Raw genomic sequence first — 21,385 nt, 5'->3', positions numbered from 1 at the left:
TTGTAGCACCCTCACACATATACCCCAGTTAAGTGATAAGGTTTATGTTAAACTGTTGAGGTAGTGACGGAGTTAAAATGTCCAAAAGGGGAATCCACTCTTCACTTATAAGTTACTAGTAAATGATGACATCTTCTTTATTTGTTTTCCTGTATATGTGTATTGCACCACTACAGTGTCTTGGAAAACTGATTTGAGAATTTGATTTGATTTGATTAGAGTTGCTTTAAAGAAGCCAATTTGTAATAAGGTGCTCAAACATTTCAGTAGAGAGAAGGAGAGGTGTTGGTTTTGTCATCCAAATTCAGATATTAGATTAAATCAGTAGGTCAATGGTCAAATTACATCTTTGGATTTCTAGTTTCCTCCAGAGACTTGTTAAAGAGTCTCTCACCTTGACTTCACTCCAACACCATTTCCCTTATTTTTTTAAGCTTTCTCTTCCCCTTTACTCTAATTCTCATATTAAAACAGGGCCACGTTGACGGTAAGTCTGACACTCTTTTGTCGTTTGTTGATAGCTACAAACTATGCACATTAGTTAAGTATTAAACAAATGTATACTGTATATTCCGTATAACATATAAGATGTAAATTACTTTTATATAACATACTGTATGTGCAAGTGTGTGTGTGTGTGTGTGTGTGTGTGTAAAAAAGAAGTAATGTCTGTATCTATTTCTTTCTCTGCTGCTAAGCCTCTAAAAAGTATTGTCTATAGATATCGAAACTCAGACAATTGGAAGACAAATATGTCGATAAACATAAACAGTAAGATTAGAACCAACATGGTTCTTCTTAGAAATATTTTTTAAGCATTCTTCCAGGAATGTGTACACATTTCTGGGCAGATTGTTGTGTTGTGTGCACATTTACTAAAGCAGACATACAGTACAGTATATCTGAACAGTGGTTTATGAGCGGGGCCAAATCGCGTGCCAGTGCGATACAAGTTTACAGACGTGATGTCTAGCACTAGTCACACTTCCTTCCTGCCAGTGGTTTATTTCTTCAGTTAGAATAGTGTGTCTGCAAGTGGTGAAGAAAACAGATTATAAATACAGAACATAGACACAGACAGAAGATTTCTTCAAGAAAGGTGTGTTATATTGAATGATTACATCTCTGGAAACAAGAGACTTAAAGGTTCATTGTATATCTTATTCTCAATGAAAATATAAGGAACTATATTATTTAGATGAGGTGGCTGTGAAGGTGTGAAGTAGTACCTGTAAGTAACATTCTGCAGTTTAGTGTGACTTTGTAAACGTATTAATACATGTATAATTGATGATATATTATTGTGGTGAATTTGAACATTTTGGGAAATTGACATGTAAACATAAGAAACAATATGAGCTTCATTGTATCACTGTACTAATTAATTTACAAAGTTTTGACAAATATGCATGTATACATACAATGTGTGATTATTAGTTGAAGGCAAGAATATGATTGAATGCAATAATAAATGTAGAGTAAATGCTACATAAATGACGGTACAATAGTATACACTATCATAATAATATGTTTAAATACAGCCACAAGCATCAATCATTGGGGTCCAAGTTAGATGTGTGAACTGCCCCAAGTAGCAAAAGGCTGAATGATCTGACTGCTTCAACATAGGTTCATTTCAGGATAAGGATTTAAAGACAAACTGCATTTTGCAGATAAACCAAACCATGTCAGAGGAACAGATGAAAACATGTTTGTTGTAGTGACACCTTATGGTTGGTTTTCTTTAAACTGGGTAAATGGCTTCTATATACCATTATGAATGAACATTCCATTAAGATTGGCCATTCACACAGGCATGTATTGGCTGCTGAATTTTGATAGGCTGTTGGTGGTCTTTTTTTGAGTGAGCCAAGTGTAGCTAAGTATAAGATTAACAACTTTCAAAAAGTCAAATAGGTCAAATGGCTGTGTGGTTATAACTGTTTAGCTGTTGCTATGGACACTAACTGTGGTAGGTTCATGGAAACTTGTCGTGACCAAACTTTTACTTGCATGTTCATACTGAATACTTTGTATACTTCCATGCACTCATGATTAATGTACTTAAAGTGTGCTATTTTCATGTAATATTGATATACTTGTTATACTAATGATATATCATCATCATAAGTATTTAATTATTACATGCAACACTTGACTGTACTATTTTGAGACACATTAAGATGCACTTAAATATACTTAAATGCGTATTTTTTGACTAATTCTGTACTTCAAAAAACATATTTAGTTTCAAAATATAGTATATTTAAATCAAACTTTCAGATATCTTTTAATATTATACTAATATACACTAGGAAATGTAATTATGATTAAATCAAAATATGTAGATATGACCCACACCTTCTGACTTTATACATACATTTCCTACACATAATAAGTGTATTAACAGTTGATAAAGTGGATCACCTGATCTTAAATAAAGCAGTTCAAATCGTATGTCTGTGAGTATGTTATAAGCTACCTAGTTTTTGGCGGTGGCATGGACCTGTCTCTGTTTTAGATGCTATAGACGCTGGCCCTTGATAAGCCTGTGCCACTACTACCGTTCAGTAAGCTTCTGTGGCAAAGACCGGTTTACAGCATGCGTGCATAGCGTAGCACTTAGCCTAGCAGATGTGACATAACCATGACGCAAAATTCGACTTATGAGAAGCCAGTACATTTCTGTGGTAAATTGACCAATCTCCTGACTCAGAGCAAGAGCAACAGCATTGCGAAGAAATTCCAATCTCTGATACACCACTTGGTCTTTAATGACGTTACTCTCACCTCCATACATATATCAGCTACAGATAAGCACTGATATTGTGTTTAGGCTTGAGTAGAAAGAAATGACGTTGAAGACATAGAGTTGAAAAACTTGTGTGAATTTGAGGCCACACCCTAACTTATCTTGCTTAGGCCAGGGTTTTTCTGTAGGTTTTGGTAGAGTGACTGAATTGTGAGCTGTGCTGGATTAAACTCCCTCCTTGCACAATGGCCACATTTTAGACACTATACGTAGATGGTCCCTCCAGGATTTTGCAATGTTACTAATTTAGTCAAATTGAAAGATTTCCCATAATTGTGGGTTACAGTTGTCTCTTTTACCAGAAAGTTAAGGACTTTCTGCATTATTTGCGATTAGAATCAACATTTTTTATAAAAAAAATAAAGAAGATTGTTGCAATAGAGAAACAAACTGTGTCAAGTGCACAGTCACATTTTGGTGTCACCGTTTTCAACTCTCTTTCCCCTCTTCTTCGCTCCGTAGCTTCCCCACTACCCTCTTCCCTGTCTCCAAGGGCAATGCAGCAGATATGGTTTATGGTGATTGTCATTCTTTATTGGTTTGGGCAGAACGACACCCTGGGTGAGTGTACATTATGACTTTGGAGATTTTGCACCCCTCATCATACATAAATTCATTTTATTTCAGTGTCTTTCAGAGACAAAGATAAAGAGGTTAAACTAGAAAAAAGGGAGCTAATCATATTAAAATATTGGCATCATATGGGTACTCATGTGCAAGTGTGTGTGTGTGTGTGTGTGTGTGTGTGTGTGTGTGTGTGTGTGTGTGTGTGTGTGTGTGTGTGTGTGTGTGTGTGTGTTTGTGTTTGTAATCCTAGGTATTCCGGCTTGCCAACCGCAGCCTACATGTTCTGAGTGTTTGAGGAGTCCTGGCTGTGCATGGTGTAAACAAAAGGTGACAAAATAGTCTTTCTGTACATCAATCACTTGTTCTATGTAGTCTTGGTTTTTATATCAAAGATATAGGGCCATCATTTCATTAGGCAACCACAAGCAGGCTTCGCGCATCAGCAACCGCGCAGTGAGAATAGGCGGGGATACCTATATTTGCTCATTGCATTGACACAAAGCAGGGCATCTATCAATGGAACTCCCACATCTGTGCACAGACCCACTCATGTCTGTGCACAGCATTGTACTGACCCACTCATGTTCGCATTTCTTGTTCATGTTATGAAATTAGCTAAATGATTTATTAAACTAGTTACTAAATCAGCTTTAGCTCATGCGAGACACATTGTGTGTGTTGCCCATTGCACATCTACCAAATTAGGGGCCCACAGTAAGATAAGCATCTGAGCCAAATGCTGTACGGAGTCCAAGCCAAATTGGGCACAACCCTCTGTCCCACTAACCTGGTATACAGTGCCGGCTCTTCTGTTCTTCTCTTATATAAAAGGCCACAGTCATTTTCTGATTGTGATAAAACCAAATCTCAACTCAAACCTAACTCGACTTCCACACAACATATGGTATAGATGAAATCACAACACACACACCACGCACACGCACACACACACACGCGCACACGCACACGCACATGCACAGACACACACACACACACACACACACACACACACACACACACACACACACACACACACACACAAACACACTTCTCCCTACAAACACATACACACACATACACACACATACACACACCCATACTCACTCACTCACACACTCACACTCACAAACTAACTTACCATCTGTGCCTCTCAGGACTTCCTCAAGCCAGGAGAGGCAAATGAACGTCGATGTGATTCAGCCGAGTCACTGCAAAGTAGGAAATGTTCAATGAAGGAAATGATCAACCCCACGTCACAGCCGGAGGTCAAGAAGGACCGTGAGCTGAGCAGTAATAAGGCAAACGTGATCCAGCTGAAGCCACAGTCCATTCACCTCAAACTGCGAATAGGTAAGAACCACAGTCTCTTCTGAATGTTATGTTCACACCTTTCTATTCTTAAAGCAGGTTGTTCTGTTCAGCAACTTCACATGCTAGGAAGGTGGGTTAGGATACCTGGTAACTGAAAGTAAAGTCTCTTCCCCTTTCTAAAAAAGTTGCTGGATTCATGCATCATAAGATTTGACCATTGAGACAAACATGCATATAAAGTAACAGTCGAATGTGCATATACATGTTTATTTACATGCCCAAATGTAACGGTTCTATTGCAGTCAGGGACGGAGACGGATTTGCAGCTTTTCAACTTTATTCTGATGATAAACAAACAACGGATGACATACGAGTATCGCTGACAGGCATATTTCTTCTGTCTCGCTATATACACATTATCACACAAAAGCAAACCAGTGCACAAACAAACAATTAAAACAACAATGCACGCATAACACACACATGTTGGCATTGGAGCGTCATACCTGATGATAAACAAACAACGGATGACATACGAGTATCTGCACAAGTGAAACAAAATAGAAAACACGTCAGGTTCAGTATGGCTATTAGTATACTATTCTATATTTAGCTAGCTTCGGAACGTGAGTAGTGGAAGGTTCCCAGTGTTCTAGCTTGCTAATCTCCGTGTGAACAATGAACCTCGTGTTCAAGAAATATTATATAATCAAACTTTCTGCCCATTAACAAACTTACATTACAAACCATCACATGACATACTTATTATAGAAAATACAAATTGCATGTCGAACTTCTCGACATTTATTGCATCTAGCTATCTAAAAATGTACAAATTGTGATGGTCATTTTTCGTTATGGACCTACCGCTGACAGGCATATTTCTTCTGTCTGATTATGACAACGACATATGAATATAATAACTTGCAGACCTGCAGTACGTCACATCCCCAAAGGTGGCTCCAAAACACCAACAGTAATAAAACACGCTTATTTATGGCGAAACTCAAACTCTATTTACATTTAATCTATTTGCATTTATAACTCCGTTACACCCACCCCCTCTGAAATTCGCCAAATACAATCAGCGACCGCAAAGCATTTCCAAAGGGAAACCAGTACATTCCCTGTCAACACTAGTCAAAGGGTCACCAATTACAGGACAGCCAACCACGAAGGTATCCAAGACGGATGAAGTGGAGGAAGAGCGCATAAACTCTCCAACCAACCACTGGCAGCAGGGTGCCTTATACACCCCACAAGACCCATTTACAGTGTACTTAAAGTCAATAGCCAAGCCAATCTCCTCAAAACTATCCAGACTTGGACTACATCACATTACTAAATGTGTTTGAACATGACTTCAAACGACACTGACTAGTCATGAAATACCTGAAAGACTAACCTGCAAACAGTCTGCATGGATGGATGTGTGTGAACGATGTCTTGTCTTGACATAGTTTGGATCAGTCTGTCAACTGGCTTGATAATGCGGCCAAACCTAGATCTCACCTGTGTGGATAAACTGGGATTTTGAGACTGTGAGACAGTAGTTAAAGTGTCAATACTATGTGTGTCGGTAGCATTGTCTGTCTGTGTCACAACAGTCCGTCCATCAGTCTGTGTAGGTGTGAGCATGTCTGAGTCACAACTATCTGACTGTCCATCTGTGTGTCTAACAACATCTGTACTAACGTCAGTGTCGGTCACTAGTCTTGGGTCAGAGGTGACAGAATGGTCTGTGGGGCCTTCAGACATCTATGGATTGTTCTGAGGGATAAGGGGGGCTGGTTCTGTTCCTCCATTTCCAACTGACTCAATTTCAGATGGTTCGGGGAATGGTGATTGAACGACCCACTCGACAGTTCTTCCCTCAGCATCCACAGGCTCTTGACTAGTCTTCCTCTGCGTTCGCTCAGATCCTGAGCTAGGAACCCGACCATCACGGTCTCCATCCATACCATCCGGCAAGGAGTCTTGTCCATTAACTGAGGCAGAGTCGTCGCTTGACTTGGACACTTGAACGGAAGGCAGGGATGAACCTGGGTCAGAGAACACACTTGTGTCGTCTACAGGCAGGAAATTCACCAACATCAAGAGGTTTCGGTGGACCACTCTTTCCCGTCTAGTGACCGTGTCCTGTATCTTGTAAGTGTGCGTTTCAGTGTTCCTACCCACCACGGTATACACAGTTGATTCCCAGCGATCAGCAACCTTTCTCTTTCCTCTCTCCCTCTTGTTGGCTACCAACACACGGTCACCAACATTGATGGTGGGCCCTTTTGCTCTCTTGTTGTAGAGCTCAGTGTGACGGTGCTGTTCTTTTGTGACGTGTGCCTGGGCTATCAGCATGGCATCCTTTAGATCTTTTGTAAGGGACACCACATACTTGTCATAACTGACCACAGCTGAATCATTCAGGACAGTGCGGAAAAGCACATCAACTGGTAGACGAGGAGTCCGTCCGAACATCAAAAAGAAAGGAGCATATCCTGTTGTCTCATGAACCGTGCTGTTGTACATGAATGTCAACGTCTGAAGACGCCTTGGCCAGTTGGCCTTCGTGACAGGAGTCAGTGCACGGATCATGTTGCCTAGAGTCCTGTTAAAACGTTCCACGCTTCCATTGCCCATAGGATGATAAGGGGTGGTATGTGATTTCCTTATACCAGACACTCTGAGCAGCTCACTGATCAGCTGACTCTCAAAGCTGGCCCCTTGGTCGCTATGGATACGCTCTGGGAACCCGTACACACAGAAGAACTTGTCCCAGAGAATTCTGGCCACCTGCTTGGCTGACTGGTCTTTGCAGAGGAACGCCTGGGCCATTCTTGTAAAATGGTCGGTCAACACCAGTACATCGACCGACTTGTTGCTTGCATCTTCAGCTGACCAAAAATCAATGCAAACGAGCTGGAGTGGCCTGGTGGACGTGATGCTCTCCAGGGGCGCCCTGTCAGCAGGTTCGGCTGCCTTGCTGACAATGCAACGCTTGCAGCTGCGGACATAGTCCCTCACCTCTCTGTCGAGACTGAGCCAAAAGAATCTCTGCCTAGCCAGCCCGAGACTTCTGAATTGGCCCTGGTGACCAGCATCGTCGTGGATACCCCTGAGGACAGCAGCTTTAAGTGACTCAGGAACCACGTATTGATGACGTTTAGTCTTGTTAGACAGGTCTCTTGAAACTCTGAAGAGTATTCCATTGTTCAAAACAAGCTTCTCCCAGTGCTTCAGGTATCTTAAAGCTGTGACTGATTCTCTAGCTCGTTCTCTCCTCGAGGGTCTACGACGTCTTTCTACATAATACAAGACTCGAGAAAGGGGTCTGTCTTTGAACTGTTCATCACGTAGTTCCTTCTCTGTATAGGCAGGGAGTGAATCTTGACCTCCTGGGATCAGCTGTGGCACATGGTGCAGAGCAGCAACGGCACGGGTTCTTGCTCCAGTCTCCCACTCGTTGTGTGACTGCAGAACAGCAGATATCTCCTTCCTTCCAATGGACTGAGTGTAGACCTGTAGAGCAGCGGGCATACTCTCAGAACTGTCTGGTTGTGGGTCCCCATCACGGGCAGCAGAGCAGCGGAAGGTGTCCTGAACAGAATCACTTGTCACACCCTGGACCTCAGAAAGAAGACTTCTGAAAGGCTCTTGAACAAGTCTGAGACCGACTCTCTGCTTCACAAAGGGCACACGGCTTAGAGCATTTGCAACAACATTCTGTGGACCTGGAACGTACTTGATATCGAAGTTGTAGCCGGCTAACTTGGCCACCCAGCGTTGCTCACAGCAATCCAACTTTGGCTTTGTCATGATGTGAGTCAGCGGATTGTTGTCTGTCCACACCGTGAATGTATGGCCTTTCAACCAATGGCTGAACTTTTCGCAAATGGCCCATTTTAAGGCTAAAAATTCAAAACGGTGTGCTGGGTAATTTTTCTGAGACTGAGAGAGTGACTTGCTGGCAAGTGCAATGGGCCTTGCCCTGGTTTCTCCCTCCCTGATCTGTGACAAGACGGCGCCAATGCCGTCAAGGGATGCATCGACAGACAACATGAAAGGACGGGTAAAGTCAGGGTGGGCCAATACAACTGTGTCAGCCAGTGACGATCTCAGCTTCTGGAAAGCCTGTTCCATGTCGGGGGTCCAGTCAGATGCACTTAACTTCCTGCTTTGTGATCTTTGTTTATGTTTCTGTTTATCTTTACTTTTACGTTTCTGTCCTGACAACAGAGAGAAGAGGGGTTTGGCAATGGCAGAGTAATTGGGTACAAAGTGTTGGTAATAATTGATCATTCCCAGGAAAGACCTGACCCGTTTTGCTGAGGGCGTCACGCCATCTGCTTCCATGAGGTCAGCACTCGCCATCTTCATGATGCCCTCAATCTTACTAGGGTCAGTTGACACACCTGATTCATCAACTATGTGGCCAAGGAATTTTACAGACTTGCGCAGGAAAAAGCACTTCTTGGGGGCCAGTTTCAAGTTGTGGTTGCGCAGTCTGCTAAACACCATCTCCAAGCGTTGCAGAGCAGTCTCCTCATCTGGAGCGAAGACAAGCAAATCATCCAAGTAGCAAAGCAGACTCAGATAGTTTTGATCCCCAAAAATGCTAGTCATCATGCGCATAAAACTTCCAGGGCTGTTGCAGAGGCCTTGGGGCAAACGATTGTACTCATACAAGCCTGTTGGAGTGGTGAAGGCGAGTGGTGAAGGCAGAGTACTTTTTGTCATCTTCGTGCAACGGCATGTTGTAGAACCCAGAGGTCAAGTCCATTGTACTGAAAAGTGAGTTTCCCCCAAGTGCCGCTAAGCAGTCTGCCTGGTGTGGGAGAGGGTGGGCATCCTTAAGAGTACGCTTGTTTAACCAGTGGAAATCGGTACAGACACGAAGATCCCCATTCTTCTTCCATACTAGAACTAATGGAGATGCATACTCACTGGTGGACTTCCTGATAATCTCTTTCTCCTCCATCTCACTCAGTACTTGGCACAGCTTCTGATATTGACTGGGAGGCACACGTCTGAATGGTAGGCGGAACGGCCTGTTGTCTGAGAGGTGTATACGGTGGACGAACCCCTTTGCCTCTCCGCAATCTAGATGATGGCGTGAAAAGATATCACTATAGCGCACAACCAGTTCAGTCAGTTTGTCTTTACACTGTCCAGACACATCATTAAAGCTTATGTCAACCTCACTCAGTCCGACTGACTTGAGCCTTTCTTCAGCAGAATACGATTTGTTCTCAGAGGGACTTTCCACTAATGAACAACTGTTTAATGGGAGTTCTGCTGTGTGTGTGTCATCCATGTCTTCAAGAGCAATGCAGGGGAAAACGTCAGCTAACTTAGCGTTGCGTCTCACCAAGACCGGCTTGTCTGAGGTGTTAATGAGCTTTAATGGAATCCATCTGTCGCCCCACAACGACGTCACCATTCTCGCCACCAGAATCCCTCTCGGAGCTGAGCGGCATGAAGTGAGCTCTGTCATCACAGTACTACCAGGGGACACAGGGGTAGACTTGGGCAGCTTCCCCCACAACAGGTACTCACGACCAGGTTCAAGGCACACAGCTGAGTTGCTTCTGACAGTGCCTATCTTGTATGGAACCTCCTCACCTCTCCAGCGGTCCATACCAGCGAGCATAGAGAGGAACCGCTCAGACTCTGGGTCGCCAGCAGGACAAGGGGCAGATACAGCTTTCCAGTAGGCGTCACATTGCTTATACTGGCGAAGAATATGCTTGATGACGTTGGTGCCCAATATCATCTCATCATGCTGGCCTTGGACGACGAGAGTGGGAACCGTGACCTTGCAGCCATACACCTCCATCTGCAGATAGACAGCTGACTTAGGCATGACACGGCGACCACCACAGCCAATGAGGACGACATCTGTGCTGAACCGATCATGTGCTTCAATTACACCAGCTTCTCTTAGCTTAATTTCGGCAGTCTCACTGATGGTGCAAGCCATAGAGCCACTGTCTAGCATTGCATTCAAAGTCACTTTATCGCCGATTGACACAGGTGTGTAGAAAAGACTGTCACTGCCACCAACTTTGTGTATGTTCTGAAAGACAACTTGAGTGTTATTACATGAAATCTTGTTTGTTGCATAGATGATCTCTGCATCTGAAATATCTTCACAGTGGGAGGACGAATTAAGACCCATACTTTCTCCCCTTGAATATGAGTCAACTAGTTTCCCTTAAACTGAGAGGAAGACTTGGTGGGGCATACTGTCTTTGTATGACCCGGGGCTAGACAGGCAAAACACAGCTTCTCTGACATGCAGTGGGTTACGGTGGAGTGCTTACTGTCATTACAGACACGACAGGCCTTCTCACGATTACCACTCTGGAATCTTCCTCCACGGGGAGCGATACCACGCTGCTCCACTCTGCCCATCATCTGCTCTAACATCGACATCATGCGAGAAACAATCCTTTCCTCAGCCTCTTGAGTGTTCTGTAAGATAGCTGGCATAGAAGAGTTAGAGGGAGGGCCTGGTGTCTGAGGTGAGGCATGGCTCTGACTCAGGGCGGTGATGGAGGGGGAACCCTGTGTGTGGCTCACTGGGCTAGTAGCTGTGGCAGAGGTAAGAACGGGGCACTGAGTGTCACACTGCTCAGGCAAAGTCCAACTGTATGTTGCCGGGCTACACTGGCTGGCTAATGTTGCAGTATTGCTTTTTAACCCTCCACAGGCTCTGCGGGAGGCTCTCAACTCCCTTTGATGTTCATTAATTCTCAATTGTATGTCCTGAGCACTCCACTCATGAATGGGCTTACACTTGAACATAGATGAAAGTTCAGGGTCGGGGCAATGCTTGACAAACATGCGAGCTATCTCCTCACCTGAGCTGTCCATCTGCCTACCTTGTCTACGGAGGCCTTCGTCAGCAAGGTCAGCAGCTCTGTTTATCCTCAACCAGTAGTCAACTGGGCTCTCGCTAGGTCGAGGCAGGGTGGAGTAAAAATCTGCTAATGGAAGACATGACGATGCATCACTGAAATACTGAAGGAGAATATCAAAAATATGGGTGGGGTTCAGAGTCACATCAAGAGTTTTGTCGCTACGCAAGGCAACCTTCACAATATCTCTTGCTTTTCCCATCAGCTTCCCCATTATCTCTTCAGCCTGCTCTGCCACGGGACACTTCTGCTTCTTGAGATAAGCTTTAGTCATGTCAATCCAGTCCTGGACAGGGTATTTGTCAGAACCGTCACCTCTGAATAACTTAGGCTCTTTGTCTGATTTTACATGCACAGTAACATGTGAGTCTGTCTGTCTAACAGTGCTTGAGTCACTGCCTGTGTGTGCGGGTGATGTGTTGAGAGGTGCGCCACTCTGGTGTACACTGTCTACATTAACTACACCAGCAGACAACAACCTGGCTACAATGGACTCACCAATCTGAGCACCCAACTGCCCCATCATACCTGTGAGATGGTCAATAGCGGCGGCATCAACATTGCTACCGGGTGTGGATGTGAGAGGACCCTCCCCCATGAACTGGCCAACAGGAGTACAACCTGGGTTTTGACTTAACCCTGTACCCCTACCGCTGTCAGCTAATGACTGGGAATAACCTGCCTCCCCACTGAACAACCCACGTCCCACAGCACCACTATCAAAACCTTGCCAGGCACCCAACATACCCCTCCCTTTTGGTAGAACTGGACTAGCAAAGTTATCTCCTACATTACTGTAACCTAGTTTCTCAGCCATAATGGCAAGTATCTGCGTTGTGTATTTTTTTTTTTTTTGTAAAACGAAAATAATTAATGCCAGAGAAAATAAATTCTATATTACTGGATAATTATATAAAAACTATTTTTTTTTTTAATCCAAAAATTAGAACAATATATACATATCCCTACACTGCACAACCATATACAAAGTTAATTCGAACCACACTTGATCTTGCACCCTTGATGTTGGATCTCCACACAGCATCCACGGCGATCGGCGTTCAGGCTGATCTTTGAGATCGACGGGTCACGGCACCAGTGTAACGGTTCTATTGCAGTCAGGGACGGAGACGGATTTGCAGCTTTTCAACTTTATTCTGATGATAAACAAACAACGGATGACATACGAGTATCGCCGACAGGCATATTTCTTCTGTCTCGCTATATACACATTATCACACAAAAGCAAACCAGTGCACAAACAAACAATTAAAACAACAATGCACGCATAACAGACACATGTTGGCATTGGAGCGTCATACCTGATGATAAACAAACAACGGATGACATACGAGTATCTGCACAAGTGAAACAAAATAGAAAACACGTCAGGTTCAGTATGGCTATTAGTATACTATTCTATATTTAGCTAGCTTCGGAACGTGAGTAGTGGAAGGTTCCCAGTGTTCTAGCTTGCTAATCTCCGTGTGAACAATGAACCTCGTGTTCAAGAAATATTATATAATCAAACTTTCTGCCCATTAACAAACTTACATTACAAACCATCACATGACATACTTATTATAGAAAATACAAATTACATGTCGAACTTCTCGACATTTATTGCATCTAGCTATCTAAAAATGTACAAATTGTGATGGTCATTTTTCGTTATGGACCTACCGCTGACAGGCATATTTCTTCTGTCTGATTATGACAACGACATATGAATATAATAACTTGCAGACCTGCAGTACGTCACATCCCCAAAGGTGGCTCCAAAACACCAACAGTAATAAAACACGCTTATTTATGGCGAAACTCAAACTCTATTTACATTTAATCTATTTGCATTTATAACTCCGTTACACAAACAAATGGGCACTAGTGCTAATAAACATCTCTCTTGTCCCCTCTTGCCACTCTCCCTCCATCTTTCTAACCCTCTGCTCTTTCAATATCAGGTCAGCCTTCTGAGTTTAAAGTGTCATTCAAGCGTGCCGTGGGCTACCCCATAGACCTGTACTACCTGATGGACCTCAGCTTTTCCATGAAGGATGACCTGGACAATATCAAGACCTTGGGGAAGGACATCCTCAAAACTCTAGAGCAGTTCACCCAAGACAGGCACCTAGGTGAAATAAACCACAGGCATATGTCCCAAGTAGTGTACTTAATGGCATACAGCATTTGCTGTGGAAGGAGCTCTTTGATTTGAGCTAAAAAAAGTTCTACTTCACTCTTTTGCACATTAAAAGACTGATTTAGCCTTGTGCCTTTAGCCATTTATTAATACATCAAAAGTGTTGTTTGACATTCCTCTTCCAATTTCTGCCTCATCTGTTCTGCACTCTCATGCTGTACCCAGGGTTTGGATCATTTGTGGATAAGGTGGCACTGCCGTACGTTAGCCAGCTGAAGTCCAGACTGAAGAACCCATGCCCTAACCGCATGGAAAACTGTCAACCAGCTTTCAGCTTCCGGAACGTTGTCCCTCTGACAGATCAGGAAGAGGTGTTCAAGGGGAATGTGAGCATGCAGAAGATCTCCGGTAACCTGGACTCGCCCGAGGCCGGACTGGACGCCATCATGCAGTCAGTTGTCTGCCGGGTATGGAAGTAAAAATCACAACAATCACAACAAATATGACGGATGAGGCCACTTTCAACTGAAACCCTTTTCTGTCTCACCTCTGTCTATGAAGAAGGAGATTGGATGGAGAAATGTCACCAGCATTCTGGTCTACACGTCTGATGACACCTTTCACATGGCGGGAGATGGACGACTGGCTGGAATCTACAGCCCCCACGATGGGCAGTGCCACCTAGATGCCACATCTACCTATGAGGGCACACTCCAGGTAAGAAGATGTTGCCTCAAGGCACTCATTACCCCACAATGATACTTAATGCTGGCTTTGTGACCAAGGTCTAATCCTGAGAAAAGGTTTTCATACATATATCTGCTCTACTGATACATTGAGATGTGCATTAAATCATATATAGTTTGCCTAGAGAGTCCTGAGTGTGAGTGTTTGGAGAAGTAGGTCATCATGGGGCCATCTGCTTAACCAGCGACTCTTACCTCTGTCACTCATGTTAGATTAGGGATTATTCATTATAAAGGGGTACAGTCATGAATGTTACAGAGTCATTTTAGTTATACACAGGAGAAGATTCCTTGTGCTTTTGGCTGGGGACATTCAACAGTGGCCCCTGTCTATCAAATGCAAGTACCCATCTGGGGCAGCCGTGGGCTACTGGTTAGGGTTTCAGGCCGGAAACTGTAGGGTGGCCGGTGCAATCCCCGACCAGTAGGACCACTCCACATTTTTCTTGATTCTCTCTAAAACGATTCTGTCTCGATTCAGAAAAGTTTATAATCGATTTTGTTATTAAAAACAATTTATTTTTAATTTTTTACACATCCATTTTATGTTGAAATGCAAGCTGCATCGATTATTGCAATGCTCATAGAAAGCCAAAATTGTGACAAGAAAAAGCTTTTTCTCTGATAAAGAAAATAGAGAAGGTAATTCATCTGTTGATTTTCTTTAATTATCAAACTCAAAGTAGGAAGTGATTTTAGACTCTGAGTTGCAAACTCAAATGATTTAAAAGTCGAAATGCATCTTTAATCGTTTTATCGGTTTAGAATTGATAATCGATAATTGGTTTAAAATCGACAATCGGTTTAAAATAGATTATCAATTCTAAACCGATAAAACGATTATCGATGCATTTCGACTTTTAAATCTGAGAGTCTAAAATCACTTCCTACTTTGTGTTTGATATTTAAAGGAAATCAACAGATGAATTGCCTTCTCTATTTTCTTTATTAGAGAAAAAGCTTTTTCTTGTCACAATTTTGACTTTCTATGAGCAATGCAACTATCGATGCAGCTTGCAACCCTGGATGGGTTAAATATTTTTTTTTTATTACAAAATCGATTTAAAATCGATATTCGGTTTAAAATTGATAATCGATTTAGAATCGAATCGTTGACCTCTAAATCCGAATCGAATCGAATCGTGAGATGCCAAGAGATTCCCACCCCTACTGCTCTCCTATGCCCACATCCACGGCTGAAGTGCCCTTGAGCAAGGCACCTAACCCCGATCCCTGCTCCCCGGGCGCCGCCAAAGGCAGCTCACTGCTCCGGGTTAGTGTGTAACTGCACTTCACTGTGTGTGGGTGTCACTTCCCTGGAAGGGTTAAATGCAGAGGTGGATTTCAGAGTGTGTGTGTCTACACCACCTCTGTCATAGTGTCACTTTCACCCTAGCCAGCAACATAACCGAACCAATATAACTGCGCAACAGGATACAACAATGCACAATTGGCTGGAGATAGACGCAACAGGCGCCACATGTTGTACCTGGGATCCATAAACGCACTCACAGTACACCATGCGCTGTCTGTAGACCACAAGTGCTAAACACAACAACATGACTCCCCAACCATAAAACCTGAGCAGCCAGATACAACAACCTCAACAAAGCTATGTTTGTGAGAATTTTATTGTGGTTTCCAAGCAGTAACCCCAGTTTTGTTCAGGCTATTCCACAACCCTAAGTAATCTAAAGTAGTCTGCGAGGGCCTCAGCCAAATTCACTGACTCACTTTTGCAGCAGTGTTGTGGTTTATTTGTGTCTGTGCCTGTGTCTGTGTCTGTGTAGGATTATCCTTCTGTAGGTCATCTCTCTAAGGTTCTTCAAAGGAACAATATGCAGCTCATCTTTGCTGTCACCGAGGAAATCTTCCCGGCCTACAAGGTCAGCTAACACACACACACACACACATACATACACACTTCTTCAGCTCAAGCCCTGGAAGTGAACGCCACAAAATAGTTTTTCAAATGTGCTATGCACCAGTTTCAACTGAATGCATCTTTATTGTTGTTGCTGGCTAACTTACATGGCTACCCCCATAGTTACACTGTTATTCTGCTTCGCTGCACCCATTTGCATGTTTTCATGTTTCTGAATATAATATTTGGACTATATGGAGTCACAGGGCAACAATGTAGCCAAACTTTCAAAGTGATTCAATAAAACCTGGGTGCTAAATCCTGTTAAGTCCTGCCAGTGAAATGTGACGAAAGAACTTTATCTGATGTAGTGGTGGCCTAAGTTTCTCGTTTCTAAGACAACACAACACATAACAATAGAGTGTGACCTTCAGTCTCATCTACAGTATTGCACAAGGTAGTCTATTGGCGTATGAGGTTTCCTGTTCAAACCCCATGTTCTTGTTTCCCCCTTTCCTATGAATAATGACTAAACCCTTCATCCACACCTCCTTCCCCTCATCCCTCTCTTTCTCTCTCCCTCTCTCTCTTTCTCTCCTTCTGTCAGGCACTGAGTGAGTTGATCCCTCGCTCTGTGGTGGGGGTGCTGACCAAAGACTCTAGCAATGTGGTGCAGCTCATATCAGATGCCTACAGAGTGAGTGTGTGTGTGTGTGTGTGTGTGTGTGTGTGTGTGTATCTCTGTGTGGGTGTGCATGCAAAAATTGCAGGCATGCAAAAAAAATCCCGACTCTCTTGTTTACTGTGCTTGAGTACATTTTTCGGCTTCACGTTACTTACTGTGTGTGTGTGTGTGTGTGTGTGTGTGTGTGGGTGTGTGTGTGTAGAATCTGTCCTCCTCCATAGTGTTTGAACATGAGCATGCCCCAGCAGGCCTGGCCATCTCCTATCGATCATCCTGTGAGGGAGGGCAGTACACTAACTGGAGCAGCCGGGGAGAGTGCAGCGGAGTTAAACTTGACCAGCAGGTCTGACACGCACACACACACACACACACACACACACACACACACACACACACACACACACACACTCACACACTCACACACACACACACACACACACACACACACACACACACACACACACACACACACACACACACACACACACACACACACAGATATGGTTAGAATGGACAAAATCAAATTAAAAACTGTTATGCAGAGGACCTACCACAAATCAAATGAACTCAGTATGCAGATACAGTATAATGTATCATGGACTTTCTGAACCAAGATCAAAGCAAAAGCAGCTTATGTGTACAGCTTCTGGTGATATAGGGGGCTGTGTTGTGAGACTGTGTTCCCCTTTAGGTTGCAACTCTTGTCTAATTTATATCTTTAGTCAAGTTATAGTGTTATTGTCTGCTTATTGTCTGCTCAATGTGCATAATAACTGGCTGGGGCGTATCCTTGTGTACGTACATAGGTGGATTTCACTGTGCGCTTGAACGCAACAGCCTGCCTGGCGGAGACGCAGCAGTTCAGCATCAAAGTGCAGGGCATTAGTGACATCTTAACTGTTTTCGTGGACACTTTCTGCGACTGCGACGGCCATTGCAAGGACCGTGAGGAGAAATCAGATGACTGCAAAGGCAACGGAACGTTTCACTGTGGCATGTGCAGGTACCGCAGAAGCTGCGCCACTGTCACCTCTGCTCGTTTCCTGCAGGCATGGCCTACTTTTCTTTAGGGTAGATTTGCGTGCCAACTTTTTGTTGCCACAGCAATCATATAATATACTACTATATTTTATACTTTCATACTTATATACTGTAATTAAGCTCTACAGTGATCTGATAAAACCTTTGAGGGTTTTAATTAAGAGAACTTCTTAATAAAAGTGGTATTTGATTTGGTTCTGTTCTGCATGAAGCAGTTCTTAGCAAATGCGCCACGATTACTTTTGTGCACTAGAGTGATGCTTGACTACTTGTGTGTTTGGTTCTGCTGCTACTGATGTGGTTCTGTGCTTCCTCTGTCTCTGCAGCTGTGATGGTATGCATCTTGGCCAGCACTGCGAGTGTGAGGTGACAGACGACTTTGACTCCATGAAGGCTCTGTCCGCGCGTTGTCGTCAGACAAACAAATCAGAGATATGCGATGGCCATGGGGACTGTGAGTGCGGGAAATGTTCCTGCCGTAGCCATTATCGCGGTGATTACTGTGAATGTGATGACAAGAGCTGTTCCCAGGACAACAATATGCAGCGGTGCAACGGTAAGTGCGTGTTAGATTTGAGGCCTGTACTGCTAACATCTAAAGCTATTGTCCAATCTATCCACTACCACCTCATTTCTATATGATGGTTTAGATCTCACTTGTAATGGTGTGATGCTTACATTATTAGTAAATAATTATTGTTTCGGTTTTTACTCAATGCTTAAACATTAACAGCGATACTTCTATAAGATAAGTTGGGTCTCCAAAACCATGAACAATGCATTCACCATGTATGCTGTCCTAATTGCATATATATTTAGTAATTATTAACAGGAAATCATGTGCAGTGTGCATATGGACATGAGTTTTTAGTGCCTGTATGTGTGTGTGTGTGTGTTTGTGTGAACACTCCTGTGTATTTTGCAGGCAAGGGCTCATGTAACTGTGGCAAATGTCTGTGTGAGGAGGGATACAATGGTGAAAGCTGTCAGTGTCCTGTGGACCAACGGGACTGTAAAAAAGGTGGCGGCCTGGTGTGCAGTGGACAAGGCGAGTGTCCTTGTGACCGCTGCATCTGCAATGGGAAAGTCACTGGGAAGTACTGCAATTCGATCCAAGAGCCTTGTAGCAAAAAGTATCTGTAAGTGATATGGCGGCAATGGGGGATTGTCTCTCTTAGTGGGTGTGCATTTATATGTGTGTATGTGTGTTTGTGTGTGTACTCTTTGTATGTATGTGTTGTGTATGGCGTGTGTGTACACCTCTCGCTATGTGTGTGTGTGTGTGCATGTGTGTGTCTCTCTTTCTGTATGGTAAAGAGAAATATGACCTAGATAGAGGGAGAAATAGGTAGACAGAAACAAGGAATGTGACATTGTGTGTGCGCATGCTTTATTGTAGGACATGCACACTGTGTGCCGTTCAGAAGGGGGAGGACTGCAAGGCGGAATGCGATGGTATGACTACAAAGAAGGAGCCTGGCCCACAAGAGTACGTCTGTATTCATGAGGGAATCACCTTCCAAGTCAAAGTAACAGATGAAGGACACATCCAGATACTCTACGCAGACCTGCCCCGTAAGACCTCAAAAAACACAACAGACTTGCCTTACAAACACCAACAGCTAGTTGGCAGTGATAAAAAGCTAGCTAAGGAACTGCTAACTAATGTACTAAGGCACATTTTCTGACGATGTGATGCTGTACAAGATGTCCTTATATTTTCCCTCCATTTCACTCTGCAGAATCGATTGATAAAACATACGTCATCATCGGGAGCTCAGTGATCAGTATTTTGTTGATCGGTATTGTGGTGATCATCGTGTACCGGCTACTGATAGAGCTGTACGACCGCAATGAGTACCGCAACTTTGTGCGCGCACAGGAGGAGACTAAGTGGAATGTAAGACTAACAAACACAGGCGTAGCCAACTGTTGAGTGGTATGATAATGTTTGGGCACCCCTGGTCAACATTTCTGTGAATAGTTAAGTGAGTAGAATATGAACTTTTGAAGTTAAAAAATAACTTTTTTTTTTCAACATTTTAAGCAAGATTAGTGTACTATTTTTTATTTTATTTTTTTACAATTTTAGAGTGAAAAAAAAGGAGCAACATGTAAACACCTAGGCACCCCAAGAGATTTGAGTTCTCAGATAACTTTTACCATGTCTCAGACCTTTATTGGTTTGTTAGAGCTATGGCATGTTCACAATCATCGTCATCAGAAAGGACGGTGATGACATCAAAAAGCTGTGGCTAGACCTCATATGAGCAGCAAATGCAAGACTGCCCAGAGAACTAGAAGCCTTCTGCAAGAAAGAATGTGGGCGGAAATCCCCCAAACAAGAATTGAAAGACTTGGTTGGCTACAAAAAGCGTTTACATGCTGTGATCCTTTTTATATTTTGAAACTGTAGAAGATAAAAAAGTAATCTAGTATTAAATAAATGAGTCATCTAACGTTATGCTCTCTGTCAATCAGCTTAGCTTATTGAATTAACCATGGGTGCACCACAAATATCTGCTGCAGCCTCTTTCTCACAGTCACGTATATACAGTATACACACACATGTTTAGACATCAAGACATCAACCAAATACTGTTCTTCTCAAATTGCTAGCCAGACACCATTCAAACAGATAGCATCTATAAATATGACTCTGTATCTACTGCTGAGTTGTGCCCTTTTCTCTTTTTTCAGACACAACACAACCCGCTGTTCCAGGATGCCACTACGACCGTCATGAACCCCTTGCATGAAGGGGATGAGTAGAGAAGACTTGCATGCCTGTCATGTTCAACCCGGCCTCAGATCTCTTATCAAGTGATGACTTCCATTTACAGGGAGAAATTATTGTTTTTAAAGACATGAATTCATTAATATTCCAAAAAGATGTATGGTATTAGTTTGTAAATACATTTTTGTAAATGTATATCACATGTTTTAATTTAAAGGAAGAGCTGTATACTGGAATGTTTAAGATGTAAGTTTCATTTAGCAAGACAGTCATCTAATTGTATGTGAATGAAATCGGCTTGTTGTTACAATAAACGTTTGAATGGGTTAGTTATACATGGCGTAACTTGTCAACGCGTACTATGGTTTAGATGGTTTTTTCCCCCGCATGGTCACGGCCTCACTCGTATGTACAGGTACAGTAACGCAATTTATATTCTGACTTGGGTTGGGACATGCTCTTTTTCAAGCAAGTGCTTAGATATGACTAATTGAAAATCACTTTAACACTATGGCCAATCTTTTTAAGATACCACTACATGTTTTAATACAAAAAAATGTCACTG

At 43.0% G+C, this 21,385-nt stretch overlaps 1 protein-coding gene across 1 annotated transcript; it reads left to right on the top strand.

Moving 5' to 3' along the window:
* Window positions 1-965: 965 nt before the first annotated feature.
* On the top strand, window positions 966-20,855 carry LOC308371052 (integrin beta-7-like; the record flags this gene model as incomplete). The annotated part of the gene is given in 18 exon segments (XM_080845839.1): window positions 966-1,016; window positions 1,020-1,055; window positions 1,059-1,146; window positions 3,275-3,373; window positions 3,630-3,706; window positions 4,534-4,729; window positions 13,569-13,739; window positions 13,973-14,214; window positions 14,309-14,464; window positions 16,284-16,379; window positions 16,965-17,054; window positions 17,245-17,385; window positions 17,849-18,045; window positions 18,410-18,639; window positions 19,009-19,222; window positions 19,483-19,658; window positions 19,826-19,983; window positions 20,784-20,855. Coding segments are annotated over 18 exon segments (2,490 nt in total).
* Window positions 20,856-21,385: the final 530 nt, after the last annotated feature.

This window comes from Sprattus sprattus, assembly GCF_963457725.1.
Source record: "Sprattus sprattus genome assembly, chromosome: 1".
NCBI lineage: Eukaryota > Metazoa > Chordata > Actinopteri > Clupeiformes > Clupeidae > Sprattus > Sprattus sprattus.
This window is presented reverse-complemented; position numbering and strand designations above follow the sequence as displayed.